Source organism: Carya illinoinensis, chromosome 9 (genome assembly GCF_018687715.1).
Source record: "Carya illinoinensis cultivar Pawnee chromosome 9, C.illinoinensisPawnee_v1, whole genome shotgun sequence".
NCBI classification, from domain to species: Eukaryota; Viridiplantae; Streptophyta; class Magnoliopsida; order Fagales; family Juglandaceae; genus Carya; species Carya illinoinensis.
The window spans coordinates 9,462,734-9,483,434 of NC_056760.1; the positions used below are offsets into that span (position 1 = coordinate 9,462,734).

General features: G+C 39.1%; 1 protein-coding gene across 1 annotated transcript in view; it reads right to left on the reverse strand.

Moving 5' to 3' along the window:
- The window catches only part of LOC122276765 (G-type lectin S-receptor-like serine/threonine-protein kinase B120), a 39,571-nt gene that overhangs the window by 1,897 nt on the left and 16,973 nt on the right, over positions 1 to 20,701 (reverse strand). The window contains exon 6 of the mRNA XM_043086670.1: positions 17,849 to 18,070. Within this exon, the coding sequence (XP_042942604.1) occupies positions 17,849 to 18,070 (222 nt within the window). The remainder of the gene's footprint in view (positions 1 to 17,848; positions 18,071 to 20,701) is intronic.

Here is a 20,701-nt window from a genome sequence, read left to right on the forward strand (position 1 = left end):
CACACGCCAAAAATTCCATTTGGCCCAAAAACAAATCCTTTCCAAATATCATGCCCAAAGTCACATTTGGCCCATATCAAACTCAAACTGTTTACCAATTAAACCGTATGTACCATGACATCCCCTAGGGGTCATCCGCACACCCTGGCTCCAGTGCTACACCGCAGGTAACGACCACGCATGTGACACCTAAAGTAGCGATGCCCAGTTCCGCACCCCGCAAATTCATAGCCAAGCATCTTCTAACCCTCGTCAGCGAAGGGTCACGGAGTCGGTGCGTAGAGCAATGCCCGGTTCCGCGCCCCCGCTCCCGTCATCTCCCATCATCTCCCAGCGACAACTCAAGGGACGTCACTCAGTTTATTACACTCCCGAGTAACCAGAGGAGCTCCACCGAGATAATACCTCATCCCGGCTTTGGGTTGTGATACACACGCACCAGAAAATCCACTTACGCTAAAAAAACAGAATTTTCTCAATAAAATTAAAATGCACGTGCATGCACCATGTAAATGCAATATCAATGCACAAAATAATCAACCATCCATAAATCAACAAGCAAGCACTCCGTCCTCAAACCATCCGACCCCTGAACTCCTCGGACTCAGTCCAGAATCAGCCAACCAACAACAATTAATTATTGAATGAGCAAAATATATTTAAATCTAAAAGTAGGGTTTGGAAAATACTTACAACGCTATATGATATTTTTAGAAAACACGCGGCGTCGCAAACGGTGGAAGGAAAACAACGTTACAGTGAAATTTCACTGTGGCCGTGGGTTGTAAAATACCCACTTTTGAATGGGGACAAACCAAAGCTTGGGATTGATAGGGAAGGGTCTAAGGATGTTTATGAAACTAGTGGAAGTGAAGTTTGGCTGTGGGTGGTGGAGGAAACGGCGGTTGAAGGCCTGATTTCCTAAAACGGAAACTAGCTCGTGGGAGCTGTTCTGGTGACTATTAGAGGCCGGAAATGGGTGTGTTAGGACGGCAAGGAGTCGGTGATGAAGTGGTGAAGAGGTGGTGGCCGGAGGTGGAGCGACGGCGGCAGATCGGAGCAAAATCCGTGTGGGTTAAAGGGCTATTTCCGACTAAACGGCGGCACGGCTGGGGCTGGGATTCGGTGGGGTGGTGCGCCGGCTGGAGAGGAGTCGACCGGTAGGGGTGGTGTCGACCACGGTGGCCGGACTGCAGTGGGTCAGGGCTGATGGTCGAACGGCGTGAAGGAGAGGAGAGAGAGAGAGAGGGTTGACGCACGGGGGCTCGGGGGAGAAAGAAAAAAGGGAGAAAAAGAAAGAAGAAAAAAGAAAAAAAAAGAGAAAAAAAGAAAAAGGAAAAAGGGAAAAGAAAAGATGTAGGAAAGAAATGAGGTCCAATCCTCACTCCAGAACACAAAACAGATCCGTCGAAAACGACAATAAAAACCGTAAAACGACTAATTAAAATAAACACCGCATCAAATAAATAAAACCAATTAAAATACATTAATTTAAAATAAATAAACTAATATATTAATTAAATTAAAAACAACACTTCAGTGAAAATACACGTAAAAGCGGGTCATCACATCCTTCCCCCCTTAAAAACAAATTTCGTCCTCGAAATTTGCAAGATCAACCACCAACTTAAAACAAACCACATAAAAACACATAAACCACCTGTGACCAAGATCAAGTTACGTACCTTCATTACTCAAACAAGTAAGGGTACTGCTACCTCATGTCCGCTACTCGCTCCCAAGAGAAGTCTTGAGCTAACGGATCTCCCCATGCCACCTTAACCAAAGGTATCGTCTTGGACCTCAACTGTTGCTCCTTCCAATTCATGATATGCGACGGAACAACCTCATAAGTGAGATCTGGTTGCAACTGAATACTCTCTAGGTTGACAAAGCGTGGCTCTTGTTGTCCAAAGCTCTTCTTCAAGGATGATACGTGGAAGACATCATGGATATCTCCAAAATACTCTGGTAAAGCAACTCTATAGGCGACAGACCCTACCTTCTCCAGAATCTGAAAAGGGCCGACATACCTCGGATCCAGTTTCCTCTTCTTACCAAAACGCTTAACACCTCTCATGGGAAAGACTTTGAGGTAAACCCAATCACCTTCTTCAAAAGATAACTCTCTCCTCCTGGTATCAGCGTAGCTTTTCTGGCGACTCTGAGCTGCCGCCATTTTATCTCTGATGATCCGAACTTGGCTTTGCATCTCTTGAATTATTTCGGGTCTAATTATCCTACTCTCCCCGACTTCATCCCAACACAAGGGCGATCTGCACTTCCTCCCGTAAAGAGCTTCATAGGGAGCCATCTGAATGGTCGCATGGAAGCTGTTATTATATGCAAACTCTATGAGCGGCAAATGGTTTTTCCAACTCCCTTGAAATTCCATGACATATGCTCGCAACATGTCTTCAAGTGTCTGAATGGTGCACTCCGATTGGCCGTCTGTCTGTGGGTGGTAAGCAGTACTGAACTTCAACTTAGTACCCAAAGCTGCCTGCAAACTCTTCCAGAACTGCGACGTGAACCTTGGGTCTCGATTCGACACTATACTCTTTGGTATGCCATGCAGCCGCACTATTTCTTTCACATATAAGCGCGTCAACTTACCCAAGGAATCGGTGTTATTAACAGGCAAGAATTGAGCACTCTTCGTTAACCGGTCAACAATCACCCAAACAGAATTTTTCCCACTAGGCGTTCTCGGCAAACCCACTACAAAGTCCATCGTGATGTCATCCCATTTCCACTCAGGAATAGGGAGGGGTTGGAGCATACCTGCGGGTCTTTGATGCTCGGCCTTCACTTGACGGCATGTGTGGCATTTCTCAACATACAAGGCAATATCCCTCTTCATTCCATCTCACCAATAATTTTTCTTCAAGTCCTGGTACATCTTCGTACTGCCAGGATGAACTGAATAAGAGGCCGCATGAGCTTCTGCCATGATTCGCTCCTTGAATTCTGAATCTTTGGGGACCACTCTGCGATCTCGGAACCAAAGTATTCCATCTTTATCCATACTATAGTGCAACGGCCCTCGAGATTTTCTGACTCTTTTTCTGATATTCAGCAGCTTCGGATCTTTCCTCTGAAGAGTTTCCAATTCCTAAAAATCAGTTACCCGAATATCAAGGACTGAAGATAAAATCTCTTCTTGCTGTGAACTTTCAATAAGGAGCCTTCTCATCCCACAAAGCAAAAAATCCAATTCTGATGGCTCGGCTTCATCTTCCAAGTGCGATTTTTGGCTCAAAGCATCAGCAACTATATTAGCCTTCCCCGAATGATACTTGATCTCACACTGGTAGTCACTGATTAGCTCTAGCCATCGCCTCTGCCTCATGCTCAGATTTTTCTGGGAAAACAAGTGCTTCAGGCTCTTGTGATCGGTGTATACCTCACATGCTTCCCCATACAAAAAGTGCCGCCAGATCTTGAGAGCAAAAACAATCACAGCCAATTCCAAATCGTGCGTCGGATAATTCTTCTCATGGTCCTTTAGCTGACGAGATGCATAGGTAACAACCCGTCCTTCCTGCATAAGGACACAACCCAAACCAAACTTAGACGCATCACTGAAGACTACGAATGGCTTATGCGGTTCTGGAAGCGCTAACACTGGTGCCGTCGTCAACCTGTTCTTTAATTCTTGGAAGCTTCTCTCACACTTATCTAACCAAACAAATTCTGCATTCTTCCGAGTCAAAGCTGTGAGCGGTCCGGATAGGTGAGCAAATCCCTCCACAAATCTTCGGTAATATCCGGCAAGTCCCAAGAAACTCCGGATCTCGCGCACTGTAGTCGGACGCTGCCATGACAAAATGGCTTCCACCTTACTAGGATAACAGCCACTCCGTCTCAGGAAATCACATGCCCAAGAAATCTGACTTCCTCCAACCAGAATTCACACTTGCTGAGCTTGGCGTACAACTGGTGTTCTCTCAATTTCCCAAGTACCAGACGAAGATGATACACATGCTCTTCAACATCTCGGGAATAAATCAGAATATCATCAATGAATACTACCACAAAGAAATCCAGATAAGGTTGAAATACTCGATTCATTAAATCCATAAAAGCAGCAGGGGCATTAGCTAACCCAAACGGCATCACCTTAAACTCATAATGCCCATATCTCGACCTGAAATCAGTTTTGGGCACATCCTTGTTTCTGATCCTCAGCTGGTAGTATCCTGACCTCAAATCAATCTTTGAGAACACGGCTGCTCCTTGAAGCTGATCAAATAAATCATCTATCCGCGTGAGAGGATATTTATTTTTTATGGTCACCTTATTTAATTCCCGATAATCGATGCACATACGGAGGGTTCCATCTTTCTTTTTAATGAACAACATTGGTGCACCCCACGGCGAAGTACTAGGCTGAATAAACCCCTTATCTACCAGCTCTTGCAACTAAGTCTTCAACTCTTTTAATTCAACCAGTGCCATGCGATAAGGAGCTTTATGTACAGGAGCCGCACCAGGTTCCAAGTCTATAACAAACTCCATTTCTCGAACAGGGGGTAGTCCAGGCAAGTCATCCACAAACACATCGGGGAATTCTTCCACAACTGGAATGTCTACCAAAAACTTCTTCTCAGATGGCGCAGACACCATCTGAACTAAGAATGCATCCGCTCCCCCTGCAATCTCTCTTCTTGCTTGAATTGTCGATATAATTACCGGCTTTTCTTTTAACTTACTCCCCGCAAATTCCAGACAATCCCCATTTGGAAGCTAAAAGGTAATTACCCAACTTTTGCAATTAATACTCGCAGAATATCGGTATAGCCAATCCATCCCGAGAATGATATCAAAACCCAACAGCTTAAACACCACCAAATCAGCATCCAAGAACCTTCCATCAAAATTTAATGGGCATCCCAAAGCAACCTTGGAACACCACACCATTTCACCATTGGGTAAAGCCACTACCAATGACTTTGGTAAAGGTTCTGTGACTAAATTACACATCCGCGCAAATGTGGAAGATACAAATGACTGTGAAGCACCCGAATCAAACAAAGTGCAAGCATAAAACTCATATAAACAGACTCTCCCTGAACCAAACACATTAACCCATGAAATCCAAAAAAAAACAAAGGAGAAACCAAATGCACCAAAAATTAAATCCAACATAAAATTAAATTAAATCCATACATGTAATTACTCCAGCATCATGGGTCGCTGGCGCCTCATCATCCACATCTCCAGGTGTGACAGCATAAACCCGGGCTTGCACTGATTGTCTTGGATTTGTTCTTCCTCCGTGTCTACTTCCACGGCTTCCTTGAACTCTGACGGGGCACTCACGAGCAATATGGCCCAATTGGCCGCATCGGTAACACTGGGGTCCACCACTCAGCCGATGCTCGCCCTCATGAGCTCTATTACATGCTCCACAAATTGGCACCCGTCCTCCCATACGAACACCTGAGGATGCTTGAGGTCGAGTTCCAGTTCGCTTAATAAATTTCTGAGGCGAACCTGAGTTGCTTCTTTCACCAGAAAAACTTCGCCTCTTTATGACCCTGAAGGGAGCCCATACCAAATTATTCTCTCGCTCTATAAGGGTGGCGACATCCACTAAGTCCTGAAAAGTGAATATCCGGTGACTGACCACCATACGGCGTATATCAGGGCGTAGTCCCTCCTGGAAACGCTCAGCTCGCATCTCCTTTGTGGTGATGAGGTGGGGAGCAAACTGCCCAAGTTCTATAAATCTTCGGGCGTACTGTTCCACTATCGTGCTCCCTTGAATCAAATTTGAGAACTCTCTTACCTTTTGCTTCCTTACAGATGCGGGAAAGAAGCGGTCGTTAAATTCTTTCTTGAAGCGCTGCCAGGTCACAGCGGCGAAGGATCCCAATTCTGATTCCAGCATCACCCTCTTGGTATCCCACCAATCAAAAGCAGTGCCTTGCAATAGATAGCTGGCGTAGAGTACTTGTTGCGCCTCGGTGCAACCACACACCTCAAAAGTTCTTTCCAAGCCCTTGATCCACTTTCTAGCCTGAAGTGGATTCTCTTCTCCAGTGAAGTGTAGAGTCCTATGCGCCAAAAAGTGCTCATAGGTGCATCCGGCTTGCACCATGCTACTTGATCCTCCCGGGTATAGCCAAGGCCCTCCCTGATGTGGCCAAGGACCTCTTGGTTGCGGCCAAAGTCCTCCTTGTTGCAGACAATGCCCTCCTTGTGGCGGCCAGGGACCCCCTTGTTGTGGCCAAGGTCCTCTTGGTTGTGGCCAAGGCCCTGTCTGCTGTGGTCTAAAATTTTGCTGCATAAACTCCATCATCTGCCGTATTGCTTGGGCTATGGAGTCATCTCTTGATGTATTGTCCCGTAGCTCCTGAGTAGATTTCCTTGGTCTCTCCATTTTCCTGCCACCACAACTTTTAACCCCCTTTAAGAAAACAAAAACAAAAAGAAACCAGCTTGCAAAAACCTAACTAAATAAATAAAAACAAGCAAACAAACTCAAACAAATAAAACAAATCAAATAACAACTTTACTTAATATAATTTTTAACACACAACCTTAAAAACATTCTGGTACTACCTACAGGACATGTGGTTTTACCTAGAGCCAAACCTGGCACTAATACCACCTGTGACGGCCCCAAATCCCAGCGCACGGACACGGGGAAATCGAGACGTCCGGATGATGACATCACGGGTCATCACCCTATCGACGTGTGCCAAGTGTGTGTATAAGTGACGAATGTGCACGAGAAATACGCAGCGAAAAGCAAGTCAATATAACTAAGTACCAGAATTTTTCTTGTTTAATACAAAGCTGTTCAAAACATACATAAATAAATATTACAAGACGCAAACATAATTTTAAACTAAATACAAAACATAACATCAACATCCCGGCGGAGCCGCATCCTCGGGCTCAGCCTCCTCCTACTCATCCTCGATCTTTACACCAAAATTTACGGTATCAAAAATGGTGCCGCAGGTAAGTAAAATCCAAACACCACCAGATAAAAACATATAGAACTCACACAATATGCATGAAGTGATGCCAATGCACAAAACCCATAAAATCACATTTTTCCACACACGCCAAAAATCCCATTTGGCCCAAAAACAAATCCTTTCCAAATATCACGCCAAAAGTCACATTTGACCCATATCAAACTCAAACCATTTAACAATTAAACCGTATGCACCATGACCTCCCCTAGGGGTCATCCGCACACCCTGGCTCCAGTGCCACACCGCAAGTAACGACCACGCATGTGACACCTAAACGAGCGATGCCCAGTTCCGCGCCCCGCGCGTTCGTAGCCAAGCATCCTCTAGCCCTCGCCAGCGAAGGGCCACGGAGTCGGTGCGTAGAGCGATGCCCGGTTCCGCGCCCGGCGCGTTCGTAGCCAAGCATCCCCTAGCCCCCGCTCCCATCGTCGCCCAGCGACAACTCAGTTTATTACGCTCCCGAGTGACCAAAGGAGCTCCACCGAGATAATACCCCATCCCGGCTTGGGGTCGTGATACACACGCACCCGAAAATTCACTTACGCCAAAAAAATAGGATTTTCTCAATAAAATTAAAATGCACGTGCATGCACCATGTAAATGCAATATCAATGCACAAAATAATCAACCATCCATAAATCAACAAAATCAAGCACTCCGTCCTCAAACCATCCGACCCCCGAACTCCTCGGACTTAGTCCAGAATCAGCCAACCAACAACAATTAATTATTGAATGAGCAAAATATATTTAAATCTAAAAGTAGGATTTGGAAAATACTTATAGCGCTATATGGTATTTTTAGAAAACACGCGGCGTTACAAATGGCGGAAGGAAAGCAACGTAACAGTAAAATTTCACTATGGCCTGGGTTGTAAAATATCCACTTTTGAACGAGGACAAACCAAAGCTCGGGATTGATAGGGAATGGTCTAAGGATGTTTATGAAGCTAGTGGAAGTGAAGTTTGGCCGTGGGTGGCGGCGGAAACGGCGGTTGAAGGCCAGATTTCCCAAAACGGAAACTAGCTCGTGGGAGCTGTTCCGGTGACTATTAGAGGGCAGAAATGGGTGGGTTAGGACGGTAAGGAGTCGGTGATGAAGTGGTGAAGAGGTGGTGGCCAGAGGTGGAGCGACGGCGGCAGATCGGAGCAAAATCAGTGTGGCTTAAAGGGCTATTTTCGGCTAAACGGCGGCACGGCTGGGGCTGGGATTCGGTGGGGTGGTGCACCGGCTGGAGGGGAGTCGACCGGCAGGGGTGGTGTCGACCACGGTGGCCGGACGGCAGTGGGTCAGGGTTGATGGTCGAACAGCGTGAAGGAGAGGAGAGAGAGAGGGTCGACGCACGGGGGCTCGGGGGAGAAAGAAAAAAGGGAGAAAAAGAAAGAAGAAAAAAGAAAAAGAAAAAAAAGAGAAAAGAAGAAAAGGAAAAAGGGAAAAAAAAGATGTACGAAAGAAATGAGGTACAATCCTCACTCCAGAAACCAAAACAGATCCGCCGAAAACGACATTAAAAACCGTAAAACGACTAATTAAAATAAACACCGCATCAAATAAATAAAACCAATTAAAATACATTAATTTAAAATAAATAAACTAATATATTAATTAAATTAAAAGCAACACTTCAGTGAAAATGCACGTAAAAGCAGGTCATCACAAACATGATTAGGTAAATGTTTGTGAAATCCTATTCCCTACTAAATAACTTTTGCACGAATTTCATTACCAAAGCTGCTATTATGCACTGGAACCACAACTCAGAACCACAATTCCATGGCATGGTAGTAGTGTATTTTCAATAACACCAAAATAATTGACAAACCAACCCAGAACCACAACTCATTTGCACAAAAAAGATGCACAGAAAAGAACCACAACTTTGATGCACAAAACAGAACCGCAACTGTCATGTGCACCAAAATGCCATTGCACTAAAATAGAACCACATAACAAATGAAATTTGTAGTTCAAGCAGTCTCAAAGGCTAGTAGAATGCAGAAAACACAAGTTGAAGGCCACTTATCTTTCTTTCTTTCTTTTTTTGATAAGTAGGCCTCTTCTCTTTCTTTTATATTTTCTTTATAAGTTTTAGTAATTTGAAATATAAAATAGATGTTAAACACATGTAGAACATCTGAAGGCATGAACCTTATTGTTAAAAAAACAGAGCAATGCACTAAAAATTTGTAAAAATATCGATGGGTGAAAGCTCTTCTAATATTCTAATGGGATGCACTAACTTATGTAGTCTTTAGTAATATTATTTGAACCTGAATGTCGCAGCTTACTGCATGGGAGTTTTAAGTGATATGCATATTCAATATTTACCATATACTGGCTTTGTTTTTCTTCCCTTTAACTCATTCATTGGACTTAATTCTGCTTCAAGTTTAAGTCCCCACCCTAATATCATTATAAATTAACAGGCATGAAAAGAGATTAAATCAGAAAAAAAAAAAAAAAAAAAAAAAAAAAAAAAAAAAAGTAATCTTGGCAACTGGCAAATACCTTATGATTCATGCCAAACAGAGAGTATATCACTAGAAGATATAAAACGACATTGACTCCAAAAAATCAATAAATAAATCTATTAGTAAATTCCACTCTCAATCTACATTAAAACCAAAGTGCTAATCTGAAACTAAACAAGAAAAAAAAAAAGTTGTAAAACTCATGCTTTTCACCGTCAAAACTCACTACCCAGCTGATAAAAAGAACAGAAAAATAAAACATATATTTTCCCCAACTATTCAACATCCAGCTGAAAGGTCAAATCTTGTTGATAAACAAAAACCAAAATATTATAAAGATAAAATCTTCCATACGAAGTTTGTTGCCAATGTACTCCGAGAGCAAACCATGATCAAAGACTGGAAATTTGAGAAGTCTATATTATACGAGAGAGAGAGAGAGAGAGAGAGAGAGAGAGAGAGAGAGAGAGAGAGAGAGAGAGAGAGAGAGAGAGAGAGGTGGTATCGAAGGAAGTGGGATGAAAACAGAGGTGCTTGCGACGGGGTGCTAGCCAAGGGCTGCTACAACGAAACCACAAAAGATGAAATCCAGAACCTAGCTTCCCAAAGAGAGACAATCGAGCGGAGAGAAGGCCGTGTGCAAACTGGGGTAGCCGATTGTAGGATTTGCAAGTTGCCGAAATTGGTGAACTAAGAATGGAAGGGCAGAGAAGGGTGTGGGAAAATGGTCCAGATGGTCAAGATAGAGGAGTTGATGAGAGAGTGGTGGTACCGAAGGAAGTGGGATGAAAACAGAGGTGGAAGGCCGTGTGCAAACTGGGGTAGCCGATTGTAGGATTTGCAGGTTGCTGAAATTGGTGAACTAAGAATGGAAGGGTGTGGGAAAATGGTCCAGAAGGTCAAGATAGAGGAGTTGATGCCGGGAGAAAACACTGGGAAGGGTGGATTTGCAGGGTTTGAAAATGGAGGTTTTGGGTGAAAATTCATTGAGTAGCAGAAGGGAGTTCGCGTGGGGGAAATATCACGTTGGGGGGAAATAAAAGGGGTTTCATCATTTTGGCACCCCCAAAAGTGAAATGCCAACGAAAAAAATATTTTTTTTTCGTTTTGCGATGCAACAAGTCGCTGTAAAAGTATCTTAAATAGCAGCAAAAAATATTTTAATGAAGATCCCACATCCAAGTGCATATGTGATTTTAAACACCTGCAACGATTTCAAAATTGACGCAAAAAGCAACTTGTTGCAACGATTTTATTTGCAGCGATTTTAAAATCGCTGCAAAAACCCTTATTTCTTTTGATGTCAAATTAATTGATAAGCATAAGACTCAAATAACATGAAAACCCACTAGCCATACTGGCTAGATTTTTCTTTTTATTTTGGATTTTTATTTTTCAGTTTTTGTAGTAGTTATATTTATAGGTTGTAGCAGAATTTTTTGAGTAAAACAGATTTTTATAAGTAGTTTTTAATAAAGCATATTTTAGAAATCAGATTTTTTTTAGTAAGTCCTGTTTTTCTAAACAAAGAAGATTTTTGTAGTAGTAATAGATTTTGGAATAAAAGTATAAAACATATTTTTTTAAAGCAGTTTTTTTTTAATAAATAATTTTTTTTTTTACAAATTTACATTTTATTAAAACTGAAAAGTCAAACTGGAATTGATCAAACCGGACATACCGGTTAAGGGAAGTAATCAATGCGTAATCGATTTTTAAAAATGCAAAACCGGTACATATCGGTTCAATCATAAATTTTATCTAAAACTTGACCGGACTAGACTTGTTAGACCCCAAAAAACAACCAGATGGGTACTAGTGCAAAATTAACTCATAGAGCGGACTTATCTTCCGACCGATTTGCCACGTTAGTAGGTGTGCGGCTTCAGACCGGACTACGAATATAACTTTCCTTTTAGATAGCCGATGTGGTTTCTTAGCTGGCCATTTCAGTTAACTATTGCTTTCATATTTCCTATCATTTGAAATTTCTCAAAAATAATTAGGTTTGATAACTCAAAATTCACATATCAAATACAAAATTCTCATATCATCATTATAACTAGGGCTATGCATAAAAAGTTTGGGCCCGATCCATCCGACATACTCGACATGGGCCCACCAAACTAAAGTCAGGTTCATCAGATCAATCCCAATCCCTGTTAATTACAAACAATTATCGGTCAAAACCGATGACCCGATCAATCCCGCTCTCAAAGAACTTCTCCTCAAACCCTAATAGCCATTCATCGTCGCCGTTCACCACCCTGAATCGTTTTCTCGAGAAACTGAGGAACTAGATTCATGTAGTACCAATAGCAGGCAGTGAGTTTGGATGTAAAGAATTAACAATTGTGGCTGCAGCTTGCTATAACTACTGACCTTGAGATCAAATGCTTGACAAGAAGTAGCATAAGACTTTTCAAGGGAAGAACTTAACCCAGCAATATACAAATCTAACTCAGAGAACTTCCCATGACCCAAACGCTACCTTGAACTATTTTCTCGAAACCTTTCGATATGGGTTCTCCTTCGAGATCTCAAAGACTGATACGAGATTCAACCCAAAGCCTCTGCTTCCTCCTAAGGTGAAGCTTGTTGATGAGATGAAAATAAAATAGATCATAAGCTTTATCACCGATGAGGCATCCGACAAGTGCTGGAAGGAGAAGCAATGATCAACGGTGACGATCTACTGTGGGCCATGACCACCCTCGACTTTGAGGACTATGTGGAGCCCCTCAAGGTGTACCTGCAGAGGGAGGGTGAGTTTGGGAGGGGAGGAGTAGGAGGAAGAGGAAAAGGAGGGACGGATGATGTGCGAGAGGCAGAGTTTACAAAGGAGCAACAGAGGGGCGGCATGGGTCTGCAAATCAAATTATGAAGGTGAAACGATCGAAAGCAAGAAGAACGGGCTCGACCTGATCTGAAATTCACGGGTCGGGTCGGGTCAAATTGATGCTGCCTTGCCTGCGGGTTGGGTCAGACCAAGCCCAAATATGATCGGACCGAGTCACTGTGCAGGCCTAATTATAACTTTCTCAAATTCTCATACAAAATATAATAAATAATTCAACTCTTTCAAATCTCAATTTAATTTTTTCAAATCTCAAAATAATAATATATTAAAATTTAATATTTTAAACTTTCATATAAAATCAAAAATTCTAATCCCACTTTTCAAATCCCAATTAGTCTACGATCCCCTGTTCTAATTAGGACCTAGCTTGGATATTTTTTTTTCCTGTGTACTTGGTCTTCGATCGGAGATACTTATTTATTGAAATGGACAGTTAGAAATGGATATTTAGAGAATCTTATTATGCAACTTGAGGTGAATATAAAATAATAAATTTTTAAGAATAGGCCATGGCCTGGCAAATGTAACATCTGCCACATTTACATTGAAGAGTCAATTACAAGAAGCATTACTATTATTATGATCCCTATCTATATAAATATTAAATAATATTATACATTTTAAGTGTTTATTTTTATTATTATTATTTATTGTTGTGCACTACACATGCACAAGACAAGGCATTAATGAAGTTCAAATCCACTTGTAGCGCTTCATCGATCAACATACGTGGTCCAATATTGGAAATCGACAAGCCATTGATGGAGAGAAAGCTTGTGTAACAGTCTGCTCGAAATTCAATGGTGAAATTTCTATAGACTTCAAGAATCTTGTGAAAACTCCATAAGTTTTCACGAATCAACTAGTCGCAAAGGTTTTAGTCTGTCAACATAGTCAGTGTTATCACTCACTATGGTGCCAGAAATTTTATTTTATTTTTTGTTTGAGATATTTAAAAGTGTCAGAATACGTTATAGTCTACATGACTAGACTCAGTTGAATATTTAAAATTTTATGACACAATAACTCATTTTCATAATTTCAGATGAAATGTCTGTTCGAAACTGTGAAATCTTTTTTAGGTTAATATGAATATTTAAGATTTTTCAATACTAAGTTTATAATGCTTTTTTTGGAGTGAATAGTAACCTCGATAAGTGTATTAAGTACAGTGTTGTCAAAATCACAATGTGAAATGTCCAAATTAGATTAGAGAAGTTTTATTTAGACACTTGGCAAGATCTTAGCCACACATAGTGAATAGTATTAGAAACTTGACACAAAGAGGAACCATTAGATGGATTTGTGAAGGAAATCAAGGTGTGAGGTCATGCCACCTAAGCAAAACCTTTTTTTCATCTGATCAACAAGATTGAGCCAGATCAAAGAGGGTTTCAACCCTAGTGAAACCCTAACTGGTTGGAATTCAATTGAAAAACCCTAAAAGCTTGGTTGAAACTGAAACCCTAAACGGTTTCCCCAAACCCTAAAGTTGGCCTTCAAACCCTCTTTGATCCAAGTTCTAGCATTGTATTTAATTACTTGATTAAATCACTTCCACATGCTATTAATTTTTCAAATTCTTGTTATGACATCATTATCCAACCTTTTAAACTTTGGAAATTTTTTTGGGTCAAAAAAAATTGAATTTGGACTTGATAGCATCTCAAACCCTAATCAAACCCACTTTAAACCCCAAATTGAAGCCCACTTGGTTGAGGCTCACCAAGGCCCACAAATTTGGCCACCTTGGCAAGGCTTCTTGAAGAAGTTTCCTGCCCCACATGGCAGACCATTCACTACCCTTGGATGCACCCAATAGTGCCTTGATGAGATGGAGAAACCCACCCCCATCAACCTCCATACCTCATAGCTTTTGTAGGCTGTCTTTTGCCCCTCACTATTCTCCACTTTATGTCACATAGCCACCTCCAATCAAGGTCATTCAGGTCCATATCTTCCCCCTATAGAATTCTTGAGTCGTACAAGACACACTTCCTTCCCTTTCATCACTTCTTCACCCCGTTCTTAGAGAGAAACCCAAAAGAGCTCTCTCGGACAGATTTTTGGATCTTTTTGCGTGGAGATTTTCAACCCTTTGTAAGTATTTTCACACAATGAATCCTTCATAATAGTTGTTCTTCTTTGAGTCTAGTTTTCATATATATATTATTTGCATCATTCCATGGTCATTTGGTTGGTCGAAGTATTTTTAACCATGGAAAGGTCATTCTAAGAGTGAAATTGGAGAGTATGTTATGTTTTGAAATTTTTGACCAAGCTAATGGACATATCTTGGTCCGAACCTTTTATGGAGTGTTGTTAGCATGTGTTTAAGAGTGTTCATTGAATTTTTCTTGCATGACTAAAGCTTTTGATGATAGATTTTCTTATATCTAGAAACTTGAAAACTAGAAGTGGAAAAACAGTTTTTATTTGGAGAAAGTTTGAATATTTCGTGGTTTGATCTTACTCTAATGGCTTTGATATTATTTATATGATGATCCTAAGTCTCTTATTTTCATGTTAGGATATTATTTTGGAGATATGATTTTTCTATGCAAGAGGATTTTGGTTACGCCTAAGATTTAATGTTTTTGGATTAGATCCATGTTTTATTGATTTTTAGCCATGTGATTTTAATTTTGATGGTTTGATATTATTTAGGACACATTTTTAAACCATGTGATGCTCTATTTCTAAGATCTCACTTTCTTAAACCATTGATCAAGAGATTTATCAAAGCTAGTTGAGGAAAAAGTTTCTGTTTTTGGGCTAAGTGTAAAACCAAAAACTCCAAGTGTTATTTTGTGATTTTCGTGACTTTAGTTTGATGATTTAAAACATGGTTGATCTTAGGATGATGCTATGAATATGTTAGAACTAAGATTTGATTTTTTTTTTTTTTTTGAAATTCTTAGAGATGTTTTGATTTAGGGACAAATCTTGTGATTCAAGTGTTTAGATCTTTTTACAAAGAAGTTTGGTGTTGATTATTAGCTTTTTTAAATGGATGTTTTAAGTATGGTTTTAAATTTAGGACAGGAAGATATTTGTTACAAAATTTTGGTTTAAGCATGAGTTTTGAAGTTGAAAGGAATTGCAACAAAAATCAAGAGAAATGACCTATGAATGTTTCGGCCATAGTATGTTTTCCTTAGTTGTGATTTGTTTTATTTTTTTATGAGTTGATATTTGAGTTTAGGATAAAATTTACATGAGAAATGTAAATTTTAGAAATTTTTGGAATTAGGATGTGAAATCCTTAAGTTAGGGGTAAAATGGTAATTTACTCTAAGTTGTCTCTTTTGCACATTTCTAATTGTTAGTAATTAAATTTATAACTTTTAGAATATCTTCTTTCAATTTCTTGTGTTTTGCACTTTGTTTTTCTAGAACGCCACAAACGAGGTAAGTTAGCTTCTAACTTATTATCAGTTTACTACGTATGTATAATGGGTAAGGGAACTACAATTTATGTATGCATGTTATCATATATGCCATGTCATGTCACATCATTACATGTTTATCTGTTATGCATAATTTATTCTGTAACGAATATTTATCTGTTACACAATCTATTCTATCACGTGTTGCTATATGTTATAAGTATGCCATGTTAAGTATGCCATATGTTACATATATGTCATATCATGTAATATCCACTATTGCAAGTATGTCATGCTAAGTAAAGAAGTCAGATCAAGTTTATATTAAGTCAAGTTTCAGATCACGTTCATATTATGTTATTCATGTCAATCACGACCCTAAGTGCTAGGATGGGGTAATATCTTAGTGGAACTCCTTTTTTCACGCTGGAGTGTCTAAATAGGTGTGAAATTCTCTGGGTTGACGAAGTACAGTCAACAGGTTGCGAATAGGGCCTAATTAACTGGTCATCGAAGCGTGTCAGGCACTAACGCCGATGGTTCCATATTTTATTTTATGTGTGTTCACAGCAAGTGTGGCATAAACAATTCATAGGGTCACAACAACTGTAGAGCATGAAGTATGGGTCCACAACAACTGTGGAACATATACTACGTGAGACATAGTAATTGTGACACGTATAATACGTGGGGCCACAACAACTGTGGACTCACAGTTGGTGTAGATACTTATGTTGTGATGCGATAATCAGCAGAGACACACGGCTCAAGGGGACCCATGTAGCACCCATATGGTCACGTTATTACTTAAGTCAATGAACAAGAGTCCAAGTTTATGTCAAGGAGTTGAGAATAAGCAATATATTATGGTCAAGGATAATACGAGCTGCCTGGTGCTGCCAAGTACTATGGTGAATGAGTATAATCTGCCGTACTACAAAAGATGATACGCGTTGTCTTGTACTGCAGTCAAGACTATGCGCTGCCGATTACTACGGTGAAGGAGTAAAATCTGCTGTCATGTTATGTTCAAGTTCACGTTTAAGTTATGTTATATCCATATTCACGTTCACATTAAGTTTTAAGTTCATATTTATGTTATGTTCAAGCTCACGTTCATGCTATGTTATGTTCATGTTCACGTTATGTTTCAAGTTCACGTTCATGTCATGTTATGTTCACGTACAAGTTATGATCATGTTCACATCATATCTCAAGTTCATGTTTATGTCATGTTATGCTTAGGTTTATGTTAAGTTCAAGTTTATGTTTATGTTATGTATGTTCACGTTCATGCTATGTTTCAAGTCCATGTTATGTTTCAAGTTTACGTTCTTGTTATGTTGCTAGTCCATATTATGTTTTAAGTTTAAGTTCATATCATGTCAAGTCAAATTCGGTTCATATTTCAGTTCAGGCTATGTTAGTTATGCCATGCTATATATCAAGTTATGGTATGCTTACGTACGACTTTAATTATGCATTCATACTTTTACTGCCATGCATGCATCATTAGCCTGTGTGGGAATTTCCTGTTAACTTACTGAGATTTATAATCAAATCTCACCGTGATAGTCCCAACTACCATTCCCCCCCGAATGGTAGACGATTTGTCAAGATTAGAGCAGGGAGCTGACGTTGGTAGATTGAAGGAGATTGACTAGACGCCGCAGACACGACGCGGAGCTTACAACTTCCATAGTTAGTTTTTGGATAGTATTCTGGTCTCGTTAGTCAAGTTACACGAGTTACTCAACGAACTTCCTCAATAGTGTATTTTGGTAATGTAAATATGGAGTCTAGTCTCTCATGTTTTAAGATTACAGCTTCCTGAGACTCGTACTAAATTTGTGGATGTTTATTTTGTTAAGTATGCTTGGATTACAATTTAACTATTTGAGATTTTATAAATTTGGTGCATAGTATTGCTAAAAAAAATATTATCCGCTGCGAATATTTCATAATGCTAAAAGCATGTTAGGAACATAACATCTTATATGTCATGAACGGGGGCAGGTAACCTTGTATTGCATGTCCCGACGCTTCAGATGTTCGTCCGATCCTAAACGGAAATCTGGGGGCATCACAGCTTGGACTACTTGTTTCGCAGTGATCAGTAGTGAATCTGCCCACAGAAAATGCAGGTCGTTGAGGTTGGCCAAGAGACGTTGTAGTACTGTCACTTTTCAACATTACAACGACAGATAACATGGTTGGCCTTTCATTTGCATCTTCTTGAACACACAATAATCCAATATGCAAATATCTTAGAAATTCGTCCACGCTGTGCGACTCCTTCAACAAAGGATCCATTAACTCCAAAATAGGATTTCCTTCGTTCCACAGTGTCCATGCCTGCACCATTAATATTTAATGCATATGTTTAGAACTTTAGACATATTTTGACGTCCATATAATTAGCTTCCAAATTAAGTATAATCTAATTAATTATCCTTGTCCAGCAAAAAGAAAAATACTTACAAATGCAACGAGGCTAGGAGCACGTTTTGTTCTATGGAAGCCAGCATTTCTTCTCCCAGTTACAATCTCAATTATCAGTATTCCAAAGCTAAACACATCAGACTTAATGGAATATATTCCTTCCATGGCATACTTCAGAGCCACATGTACCCACTGCCAATTTGTATTTAAAAAAAAAAAAAAAAGGAATGACAGTCTCAAGTTTAGAAGCATATATATAAATAAAGGAAATAAATAATCCAATTCTCTCATTTTTATCTCTAAATCGACCCGTTAGTTTATAGATTACTTCTATTGTATTCTAGTACATCGGTCACACTGTTTTTTGTCACCATTTGAAATAAACTTCTCTACATGCAGCTCCATGGATGTGTAAGCAATTAAATAAATCTTGTGTGGTGTAGATTGATTCTATTTTTATTTTCTTCTCCTATTGTTCCTAAAAGTGCATACTTCATAGAATCCATAGATGCTCTCGTAGATATTTTACGTGGAACAACACTAAATTGTGCTATTGTTATTCTGATTAATTATGACTGTTGTTTTGGTTATAGAAGAAAATTTAATAAGATTATTTAGTTTATTTTTTAATGATTTTAAAAAATATTCGAATTAAAAATGAAAAATATTTTTACATGGCATGCGTGCTATGTAATAAGTCATCCAATTTATAAGAGAAATTCTAAAGGCAACCAGCCTGCATCCCCACTGCAGCCTCGTGGCTGACGTGGTAGTCAAATTATTTAAAAAATAAAAAAAAATAAAAGACAAAAACAACAAAAGCTGCTCAGTATAAAACTCTTCGTCTTCGAAGCCCTTCATCTATAAAGCTGTTTGGGATGAAAGAATGAAGATGGAATAAAGCTTACAACTTCATTCATTAAAACATAAGGATGACGACTTCTATCACCATTAAAGAATGTTGGCAAGTATTTCCTAGTTATTAACTTATTCCATAAATATAGAAAATACTTGCAAAAAGCTAGTTGTATTCAACAAATAAACTCAAAGAACAAATACAATACAATAATGGAGACAAATAATTCTAAACAGAACTGAAAGAATACTTTTAAAAAAAATATTATTTGCACACTTTCCGTGGCAGAGACTTTTTTGTTTTTGAGTTTGGGAGAACATTAAAAAAAAATATTATCAGTGAAATACAGGAGAGTCTTGTGTTCAATTTAGTACTTTAGATCTCTTACATGCTTGAAATCTCTTATTTCTATTCTCTACTACAGATGTTCTAATTATACCTTCTATAATTAGGCAATCAAATTTAAATTAATATAAGAAAGAAAATCAAAGAAGAAATAGAACGAAACTAGACATTTGATGCCGAGGACGAGTGAACGACCTTGTTCTATTTTCCAGTGAGCCAAAGCAATGTCCGCCTTGCAAAAGATGGTACCTTTGCTTGATAATCCAAATTGTTACAGCTTTACCTTTCCTCGTCACAACAAAATTCATTCCCTCCATTCTCGCACGTCTCAATTTTAATCTCAGAAATACTCCTCCTTGCACCCCCATCTCCATTCTTGGCCTTCAAATCTTCTTCAGCTACAACACTCCGGTGCACCAGAAACCGGAACGAGACCACCAACCTCGATGCATTTGCTGATCCATTCGGTTTCTCCTTCTTCCCTCTGAGCCAAATCTTTGAAATAGAGAAGCTCTCTCTTTTGCTCCTTCCAATAGCACTTGGCAACAACCTGAGTTTATCTTCAGGCTCAGATTCACAGAGGTAGACAGCGCAGTCAAAGGGGTTCTTCAACCCTATAATAACTTTGTAATGGAAGATAGGGAAGAACCGGTTCTTCAACACTTGGAAAATATTTGGGTTTCTGTCCTTTTTTTTTATTCTTTAAATATTCAGTTGCCACATTAGCAACGAGGCCACGGTGGGGACGCAGGCCGGTTGCTTGTAGAATTTCTCAATTTATAAATCCAAGAAATGGAATTGATTCGACAAAAAGGAAAGGAAAGTGTGTTTTCCCATCATTTTATAACTCCCATCCATCTATCAACGATATTTTATCTACTATCCCACTCCCATCCATCCATCAACAATATTACGATATCTTATCTTATATGCCATGAGGATGTCCTTCTTTATCTTATTTTTATTGAAATTTAATTTTTCAGATAAATAAATTTGTTTTTAATTTCTGATTCCACCTGATCTCCTTTGCTACGGAAGAGTGATTTATTAAAGGATGTTTAGAAATATGTTTCAATATCTTATATAGTCGTCTAATTTTATTTTATTTTTGTAAATATCATTTAAATATGAATAATTTCAAATTAATTATTATAATTTTTTAATTAATCATTACAATTTGTATAAAATTTTAAATAAAAAATAAAAATAATTCAATTTTTTTAAATCTTAAAATAAAAATAAAAATAAAAATAATAAATTATATTATAATAATATTTTAATTTCATAACTTTTTTATTCTAACTTTTTTCTATTTTTTAAAAACTAAAAAAATACTTAATTAA